This window comes from Garra rufa, chromosome 23 (genome assembly GCF_049309525.1).
Source record: "Garra rufa chromosome 23, GarRuf1.0, whole genome shotgun sequence".
Taxonomy (NCBI): Eukaryota; Metazoa; Chordata; class Actinopteri; order Cypriniformes; family Cyprinidae; genus Garra; species Garra rufa.
The window spans coordinates 3,274,330-3,285,362 of record NC_133383.1 but is presented as its reverse complement, the minus strand read 5'-3'; the positions used below and the strand labels follow the sequence as shown (position 1 = coordinate 3,285,362).

The 11,033-nt window shown below is 24.3% G+C and overlaps 1 protein-coding gene across 1 annotated transcript in view; it reads right to left on the bottom strand.

The window, feature by feature from the left end:
- Nucleotides 1-203: 203 nt before the first annotated feature.
- LOC141299834 (WD repeat-containing protein 70-like) overlaps nucleotides 204-11,033 on the bottom strand; it is a 32,184-nt gene continuing 21,354 nt past the window's right edge. Inside the window, exons 8-9 of the mRNA XM_073830206.1 lie at nucleotides 10,838-10,999; nucleotides 204-808 (exon numbers count right to left, since the gene is read on the bottom strand). Coding sequence (XP_073686307.1) covers nucleotides 672-808; nucleotides 10,838-10,999 — 299 coding nt within the window. The 3' untranslated portion in view covers nucleotides 204-671. The remainder of the gene's footprint in view (nucleotides 809-10,837; nucleotides 11,000-11,033) is intronic.

Genomic DNA, 11,033 nt, shown 5'->3' with positions numbered 1-11,033 from the left:
TCAGAATTTGCCAGGGGTATGAATAATTTCGGGCTTGACCGTATATATAAAATAGAAACTGCACTAAATATTTAAAAGGCAGAAAGGAATCTTCTTAGACACAATGAGATCCTGAAGAGCTGGAAGTTTAACAACAAACGAAGTATCTAAAGATTTTTCCAAGTAAATATTTATAGAGCGCAGTGACTCATGGGGGAAGACGAGGAGTCATTCACACGGGACACTCACCGGAAAGGAATGCGTTGCGATAACGTGACGTCCCGTATGTTTACACGCATGAACGTCACGCATACATGTGTTCCGACACGCCGATACGCAGCGTCATTCAGGTCTGACCAAAAAATAATAAATATCGAAAACTATTTACTAAAGGTAGCCCGAATGTAAACACACACATTTTTGCCTTTCAACCCACAATAGCAAATAAAAGACGGAAAAGAGCGTGTTTAAATGAGAAACAGGCCACGGAATGGGTTTTAATTACAGTCTAAAAGACAAAAATACAAAAAAAATAATTATAATCAGACAATAATGAGCTGGAAATAACATTTAGCAAAAAAAGACAACGTTTACTACAACATTTTCGATTTCTTCAGCTCAAATTCAGACTTAAAATTGTCCTTTTCCATAAGGTTTGTAAGAATCCAGATGGAAGAGACTCTATTATAGCTTCATTCCTCTGAACTCCACAAACCCAGAGTCAGACGTAAAGAGGAAATCTCCTCAGATCTTGCGTTTCTTCCATTCTGGCTGATCTTCGTCAGGCTCTTCTTCCTCTTCCTCGGCAAACAGCGGATCCGGCTGCGTCCTGTCAAGAGAAAAACACGTCATGAGAGACATTCAGATCTCAGTGTGTGAGAAGAGAAAACGTGATCTGCGAAACAGAGAGGATGATGGGAGATTAATCCAGTTCCCTACTTTCATTCAGATCGCTGATTAAAATACAACATCTGCTGCGAGTCACAGAGGGACACTGACACACACACACACACACAAATCACATCGCAAACTCAATGCATTCAGAGACTAAATTAATCTTTAAAAAATTTTTTTTTTTAATACATTTAAATAAATATTTGCAAAAATCCAAAAAAAATCTGTATGCATCAATATAAAAAATATAAGATATTTTGACACAAATTAAAAACAAATTAAGAAAGAAATTAAGAAAACTGAGAAGCCACCCCGGGTTTTATCATTAAAACTGAAACCATTAAAAAATCTTTACTTAAAAACAGTGTTATTTTATCATTATTTATAAGTACATAGTTTGATTTATATTTTGAATGAGCTTTTATCATTATAATTCCGAACTGCGTTTTAAATTGTTTAATTTTTTTTTTATTTTTAATGAATTCTATGTATATTATATATAATTTTATATTTAATAAATGTAAAATTAATTTGATGTGCTTTTGTCAGTTTTTTAATTTAATGATTTTATTTTTATTTTATCATTTAGGTTTAATTTGTTTTTTCATTTTTATTTACTTATTTATTTTTTAATGTCCAGTTAATATTTTATGTTAGCTTTATTTAATTGACAAAGAACATTTTAAATTAATAAAAAGAATACATGCTCACTGATACACTTCCACTTAAAATGGATGTATATAAAATATGGAAAAAAATGTTAAATAAAAATGATGTAAACAAAAAAAACAAACAAAAAACAGGTCAAATGCAACATGTTTAAAAAAGCATTTCAGAAAACATAATTATGGCCAATGCTTGTAAAATAAAATATTAATAAAAAAAATCCAGACTATTTTTTTTTTAAATGTGCTTTTATCAGTTTTTTAAATGATCTTCTTTTTATATTATCATTTAGGTTCAATTAGTTTTTATTTATTTAATTTACTTTTATTAAGTTACTTGTCAAGGCAACATTTCTAATATTTGTTTAGTTTTTCATTTAAAATTTATATTTTATTTCAGCTTTACGTCATTAACAAAGAAAATATTTGAAACAGTTAAACAGTGAGCTTTTTTTTAAATCTGGTTTTAGTTTAAATGAATAAAGTAGATAATTATATAATTAAATAATTTTCAGATTTTTTTTTTTTTATTATGGCCTATACCAATATGGTCAATGATATACTTCCACTTATAATTCTTGTAAAATAAAATAATAAAATTAAATAAAAAAATATCAGATAAAATAAAGTTAAATAAAAAGGTTAAACAGGTCAAATGCAAAATGTTTGTAAATAATTAAATACATTTCAGAAAACATAATTACAATTCTTGTAAAAAAAACAAAACAATAAAAATTAAATTTAAAAACATATTGAGTTTTATTTATATTTTGAATTACCTTTTATCATTATAATTACATACTGCATTTTAAATTTAGTTCATTTTTTTCTTTCATTTTATGTGCTTTTGTCAGTTTTTTTTTTATTTTCTTTTTATATTATCATTTAGGTTTATATTATGTTTTTTATTTTATTTGTGTTTAGTTACTTGTCAAGGCAACATTTCTAATGTTTGTTTAGTTTTTCATTTAATATATATATATAAAATTAATAGTTTGAGCTTTTTTTTAAGTTAGGTTTTAGTTTAAATTAATAAAAAGTATATAATTAAATACATTTAATAAATAAATATAAATATGGCCAATACCAATACAGTCACTGATATAATTCAACTTATAATTCTTGTAAACTAAAAAAACAGAAAAATCTAAAATGAAATTAAGTAAAATAAAAAAAAAGTTCAACATGTTCATAAATATATTTCAGAAAACATAATTACTTGTAAAATAAAAACAATAAAAATGTAATTTAAAAAAAAGTATATAGTTTTATTTATATTTTGAATTACCTTTAATCATTATAATTCCAGACTGCATTTTATATTTAGTTATATTCATGTGCTTTCATTTTTAATTTAACATTTAGGTTTAATTTCCAGTTAGTAAATGTAGTACTTCAACTTCTTTCAGTCACTCGTCAAGGCAACATTTCTAATATGTGACCCTGGACCACAAAACCAGTCATAAGGTTAAATTTTACAAAACTGAGATATATACATCATATGAAAGCTCAATAAATAAGCTTTCTATTGATGTATGGTTTGTTAGGATAGGACAATATTTGGCCGAGATACATCTATTTGAAAATCTGGAAACTGAGGGTGCAAAAAAATCAAAATACTGAGAAAATCACCTTTAAAGTTGTCCAAATTAAGTTCTTAACAATGCATTTTACTAATCAAATTACATTTGATTACATTTGATACAAAATTACATTTTGATATATTTACAGTAGGAATCTTACAAAAAATCTTCATGGAACATGATCTTTACTTTTCCTAATGATTTTTGGCATAAAAGAAAAATCAATCATTGCAATGTATTTTTGGCTATTGCTACAAATATACCCCAGCGACTTAAGACTGGTTTTGTGGTCCAAGGTCACATATATTTGTTTCGTTTTCATTAAATATTTATATTTTATTTTAACTTTATTTAATTGACAAAGAAAATTTTAAATTAATAAAAAGAACAATAACAATATGGTCACTAATATACTTCCACTTATAATGGAAGTATATAAAATATGGAAAAAAAAGTAAAAAAAAAAAAAAAGGTCAAATGCAACGTTTAAAAAAATACATTTCAGAAAACAAAATTATGGCCAATTTTTGTAAAATAAAATAATAAAATATAAATAAATTACACAAATTATAATAAAACAATAAAATATGAATAAAACAAAAATGACAAAAAAAAAAAAAACTTTAACAAAATGTTTAATTTGCTCGTGTTGTTGAAACTGAGGCAGGAGGTGAATCTGAGCCATCAAACGTCTTTTGTCTGATTGGTCTGACAGACATGAGAGGACAAATGAAGCTGAAGTACAGAGGACAAACGCCGATGACAGACGACACGAGAGACGCTCCAGCGCTGACCTCGATTCACACCTCAGCGTCTCCAGTGTCAGTGTGTGTGTGTGTGTGTGTGTGTGTGTGTGTGTGTGTGTGTGTTTGTGTGTGTTCAGACACCTGAAGACAGCAATTAAAGCAGCATGACACGAGCAGCACCAGAGTAACAGGATCATTAGGTCTGTGTTCATTACTGTAGTAATGGAGCGATGAGACCAGCTCTCCTCTAACCATCCAGATCCAGTTACACACCAAACACACACCTGAGACACCAAATCTGCTCCATTTAATGGCTTTAGAAACGTGAAGAGTTACAATGTAATTAGCAGTATCTGTAACATTTAAAAAAACAAGCATCTAAAATATTTTAGATGCTTTCTTGACATTTCTATTTTCTTCAAATTAACAAAACAGGTTTTATCAATTTAATCCTAAACGTAAAAGCATTGGGTATTTTGTTTGCAAATCATTTTGAGAATTCTTGTTTTAAATATTTAAACTAAAAATGTAATTAATCCATTGCTTAAAAAAAACTAAATAAAACTAAATGAATAAACAGACATTTTGACTAAAACAATACAAATCTTGAATCAGACTAAAACTGATAATTAAAACTGTACCTGATTACAGGCAATGACAATATGGTCACTGATATATTTCCAAATCTAATTCTTGTGTCATAAAATAAAATAAAATAAAATAAATACATTAAAATAGAAAATTTGCAAAACAAAACAAAAATCTTGAAAAAGACTGATAGTGATTAATAAATAAAATGAAATGAAATGAAAAACTGAAAATTTGCAAAACAAATAGAAATCTTGAAAAGGACTGATAATGGTTAACAAAAAAATTATAATAATATATTACTAATTACAACTATAAATAATATTAATAATATACAGAATTTCCACATATAATTATTATAAAATAAAATTATAAAAATGAAGTAAAACATATAATATAAAATAAAATAAAGTAAAATAAAAAAACTGATAATAATACATTACTTATTACAACTATAAATAATATTAATAATATATAGAATTTCCACATATAATTCTTGTAAAATAAAAATAAAAATTTAATTTAATATATAATATAAAATAAAAAAAATACTGATAATAATATATTAATTACAACTATAAATAATATTAATAATATACAGACTTTCCACATATAATTCCTGTAAAATAAAATTATAAAAATAAGGTAATACATATAATATAAAATAAAATAAAATAAAAAAATAAATAACTGATAATAATAAATTACTAATTACAATTATAAATATTATTAATAATATATAGAATTTCCACATATAATTCTTGTAAACTAAAATAATAAAAATTAAATATAATATATAATATATAATATAAAAATACTGATAATAATATATTACTAATTACAACTATAAATAATATTAATAATATATAGAATTTCCACATATAATTCTTGTAAAATAAAATAATAAAATTAAATATAATATAATATAAAATAAAAAAACACTGATAATAATATATTACTAATTACAACTATAAATAATATTAATAATATATAGAATTTCCACATATAATTCTTGTAAAATAAAATAATAAAATTAAATATAATATAATATAAAATAAAAAAACACTGATAATAATATATTACTAATTACAACTATAAATAATATTAATAATATACAGAATTTCCACATATAATTCTTGTAAAATAAAATTATAAAAATAAGGTAAAACATATAATATAAAAAAAAAAATAAAGTAAAATAAAAAAATAACTGATAATAATTTTCCACATTTAATTCTTAAAAGAATAAAATAATAAAAATATAATAAAACATAAAATAAAAATAAAGAAATTGGTTCAACAAGTCAACATTTGTAAATGAAATAGATACATTTGAGGAAAATAATGCAATAAATTATATTATTATATATTTATGTAATCATATTGTTTTGTTATACACACACACACACATTATATTTATATTTATATATATAAATACATTTTGTAAAAATATAGTTAATATACAATAATTAATTGTTACATACTTATTTAAATTTTAAAATAAAATAAAACATAATATAAAATAAAATAAACTAAAATAATAAAATTTTTTGGTTCAACAGGTCAAAGTCAACATGTTTCTAAATAAATTTAATAATGCAAAAAATGACAGCCAATACCAATATGGTCACTGTTATACTTCCACCTATAATTCTAAAATAAAATAATAAAATAAAAGTTGTTTACAATGTTTGTAAGTAATTAAATTTAAGAAAAGTTTTTAAAAAATTACAGCAAATGCCAATATAGTCACTGATATACTTCCACACACTATTATTGCATTATATATATGCAGTATTTAGGCTTGTGTTCTCACAAAAAGCGGCGGGTATCTAAACAGTAGCGTGTTTTGGGCTCTGATCTGGTCACGCCATCCGTCACACACGGCTTTGTCGGCTTGATTCTGCTCTGCCAGCGGAGCAGCTGAACGGACCACCGTCGAAACAGATCCGTGTGTTATTCTCCAGATAAACATCCAACAGAAGAGATGAACAGATATAAAGCTGACAGCTTCTTATCGGCAGCATATTTCAGGACCACACGCTCCCGCTTTACTGGGACGCAGACGGCCAGAATGTAAATACAAAGCCTCTGCTCACAGCCGCTCGCTTTCACTACACGTAAACACAACATAAAACTGGGATTTCCACATGCTTTCCAACTCCAGCAACCTGGAAAACCTTTCACGGAATCACTCGAACCACCACAGCCATTCACGCTGCTCTTATTTTAGGATTTGGGGAAAAAAACGAATGTGGAATCAGGATGTAATACATCACTGGAGGATGAAGAAAATCATAACAAAGAGATTGTCCTTTTGGCGACGACTGTGGATGTTTAAATGATGATAATCCAAGTACTACAGAGAGCCCAAAAAACACAAGATAAGAATGATTTAATGGTTAGAACTTGCCTTGATTTTGTTTTTCTCCTACCTAAACAAAAATTATTGGAAAGTAAAAAAACAAAACAACAAAAACAACAACAATTTTATTAAAATAAATATACAATATATAATAGGTTTTAGATTATTAGATATGTATTCTATTTTGTTTTATTAAGTCATATATATTTTTTCACAACAATTACATTAATACATTTTAAAAATAAACAAATACATATTTTTAATATATAGTTAACAATTAAATACATAACAATTTAAATTAAATAATGTATTATAAATTATAGATTCATTATTATATATTTATTAAATTATTCTATTTAGTTTTATTCGATGATAATTTGCACAGTACATTTTCTGAATATATATATATATATACACACACACACACACACACACACACACACACACACACACATATATATATAGACAACTTTTACAGCAATTAAAGTAATACATTTTACAATTTAAAAACATTTTCAATATATAGTTAATATTTAATAATTTAATAAAAACAATTAAAACAAAATTAATATACAGTAAATTTTATATATATATATATATATATATATATATATAAAATAAAAAAATAAAAACATTTTTCAGATAAAAGGCGTCGGCCTGAGCTCAGTCGCAAAAATCTAGCTAATAACTATTGAATAATAAAATTAATTATTAATAAATTATGATTTAATACATTATTAAACTGCAATTCAATTTTATTTAACTGAATTGGCCATGCTATTAAATAAATGTATTTATTATAAAAATTTATTAAGCATAAACGTTATTTTAATTCAACAATTATGGAAATTCTTGATTCTGTTGACTACTATTGATAACTATTAAAAACGCTGAAAAATTTTAATTTACAAAAAAGAAAAGAAAAAAATGTTTAGATAGATATTAATATTTATACAGCAATTACATTAATACACTTTTAAAATTAAAAAATCTATTTTTTTAAGTCTATAATTAATATTTAACAATTAAAGAAATATATAATACAATAAAATATACCAAAAATATATAATGTATGATAAACTATAGATTAATTATTAGATATTTATTGAATTACTCTGTTTTATTTTATTTGATGATAATTTGCACAGTACATTTTCTGAATATGAATATACACATATATACAGACAATTTTTACAGCATAAAATGTATTTTAAAATTAAATATATATATTAAACAAAAAATATAATATATAGTAAATTATAGAGTAATTATTATATATAAAGAGAGAATTTTTTAAAGCAATTAGATTTATACATTATTTAAATACAAAATAATACATAAAATATATAGGTAATATTTAATAAATATACAATAATTGAAATATTGTAAATATATAATATATAGTAAATTATACATTATATATATATATATATATATATATATAAATAATAAAAAAATTATTATTTTAATTATTATTAAGTATTATTAAAATTATACACACACACACACACACTATTTATTTAATAATTATTTTTTTAATTAAATAAATATATGCAAATCCATTTGTAGCATGAAGAAAATTATAAATTAAATTTTATATTTTTCAACGTCTGTAGATAACAATCAAATGATAATCTGCATTGCACAGAAAACCTAAAAAGTAAAGATTATGAATGATTCATTAATTTTACTTTGGCACAATAATATCTGAACATCACTGCATTAGATGCAAATCACAAATGCAGGTGTGGTGTCTTGCTTTTTCTCATTTGATCATGTAATGCAGTGACACAGATCTGTAGGTGTTGAAACAGTGTTCGGGGTCAATGTGTTTGTTATTTTGGGATGGTGAAGTGCTCGTGAATAGCGTCACCCTTCAGAGCTCCGTCCGTAACCGGAGCCACGGCTGAAGATCTCAAACCTGTACGGCCCTTCAAACATTAATGCATCTGTTAGCTGAGGTGTGACACGCAGGTGTCAGGTGAACCTCAGCAACACTTTCTGTCTGTCACACCTGTCTCACCTGTACCTGAGCTCCGGCCAGACCTGTGCACCTGCCAGCTGGCGGCCTTCTGGGATACGACCTCATTCTGACCACATTATACAGCTGCATCGCATGCATTCTTCACATTAAAGGAATCAGTCTGAGCTCACTGGAAAAATCTAGCTATTATAGCTAACTACTGGATAATCAAATAAATTATTCATAAGTGATTATTTAATAAATTATTAAACTGCAGTTAAATGACCTAAATTATTTTTTTAAGCACATAATAAATAAATAAATAACCTTTGTAGTTTGAAAAAAATAAATATAAACACTACTATTTAAAAAAGTGAAAAAGTTAATTTACAAAATATTTAAAAACTTATAAACGATGTTAACAGACAAAAAAATAAGTAGACATTTTTACAAACATTTTACAAACGTTTAAATATGGTTAAATATATATTTAAAAGTTTATAAAATACATTGGCAATAAGTTCAGCACACTTGCCTGTTTTGTTTGTAAAAATTATAGAAAATATGAAACTTATAGTATAGATGAGAAACTAAATTACTTTAGAAAATGAGAACACAAAATCATAAACAATTCAAAAAATGACAAAATATGACATTTTCAGTTAATGAATTTTGAAATATAATTATAAACTTATTTTTACAAACATATTTTACAAACTTTTAAATGTGATTAACCAAACAATTATGGAAATACTATTTTAAAAAAAAGTTAAAAAATGTAATAAAAAAAAATAAAAAACAGAATATAAAAAATAAGACTATAAGTAGACTTAATTTTACAAACATACTTTACAAACTTTTAAGTGTAATTAAAAAAAAATTATATATATATATATATATATATATATATATATATATATATATATATATATATATATATATATATATATATTTACAAAAAGAAATTACAAAAAATTCTAAAATTAAAAGCTTAACCATTTTAAAAAGAAAAATAAATACTGAAAAAAATATAAGACAACATATTTTACAAATGAAAAAGACCAATGTTTTTCTTTTAAATTGTTTTACAATTTTGTAATTTATTAAAATTCTTGGAAATTTTCATTTATAAAATTAAAAATTGTAAATAATTTTTAATAGTAGTCAACAAACATAATAAAAATTATTTTCATAGCTGTTCACAAAAAAATAACCTACGATTTTTAAATCACACTTAAAAGTTGTAAAATACATTTTTAAAAATAGGTTAATATCTGTATATTTTTTTCAAACACTTTTTAAAATTCTTTTACTTTTAAAATGTCATATATTTTTAAGCTGTAAAATTGTTTATGATTTAAAGTAATTTAGTTTTTTTTTTTTTTTTTTCTTTCATTCTATAATTTTTTACAAACAAAACAGTAAAGTTTTTACGTATACATACATACATACATATATATATATATATATATATAAGTAAATACTTTTGTATTTTCCCTATCATTAATAAAACTAAACTTAGGGAAAAAGAAATAATTTTCTTACCAATTCACTGCTAAAATTAAACTAAAGGCAAAACTAGACTGAAAACAAAATTTATACACAAAGAGCAAGTTAATGTTAAAAATGATATTTGAACAGGACAAAAAATGTTAAAAATTATTTTAGGAATAAAAAATATTTATTTAAATAGATGTAATAAAGGTTTTATTCAGAATGATATTTAAATATTATTTTATTGTATTATTTTATTTTAATATAAAATATACATATAAATATTTTTTTTATTTATTAATTGATGAATACATTAATTTATATATATAAAGATAATTAGTATATATATATATAAAGATAATTAGTATATATATATATATATATATATATATATATATATATATATATATACACACACAAAAATTAAAAAGATATTTGTTTTCTTAAATTCTTATTTTTTTCTTCACTTGAAGTTGCAAAAGTGTGCAGCGACTCCTCACTAGGGAACAGTGCTAGTGTGTTTCTGTCAGTCTAACATTGGGCTCTGGTCTGTGTCTTACTTTTTATAGGCTGGGGCGACCCAGTACGGGTTCTCAGCGGCTTCTTTGGCGTGCCGCAGAATGGCCTCTCGCGGGTTGCTGTCGTCAGTTTGTCCAGGGCGATGTTTTTGACGATGAAGGAGGACAGCGTCCCGCCGTGAGCCGCCACACGACCGCCTCTACCTGCTCCGGGACAAAAGCACAGATCAGAAACACA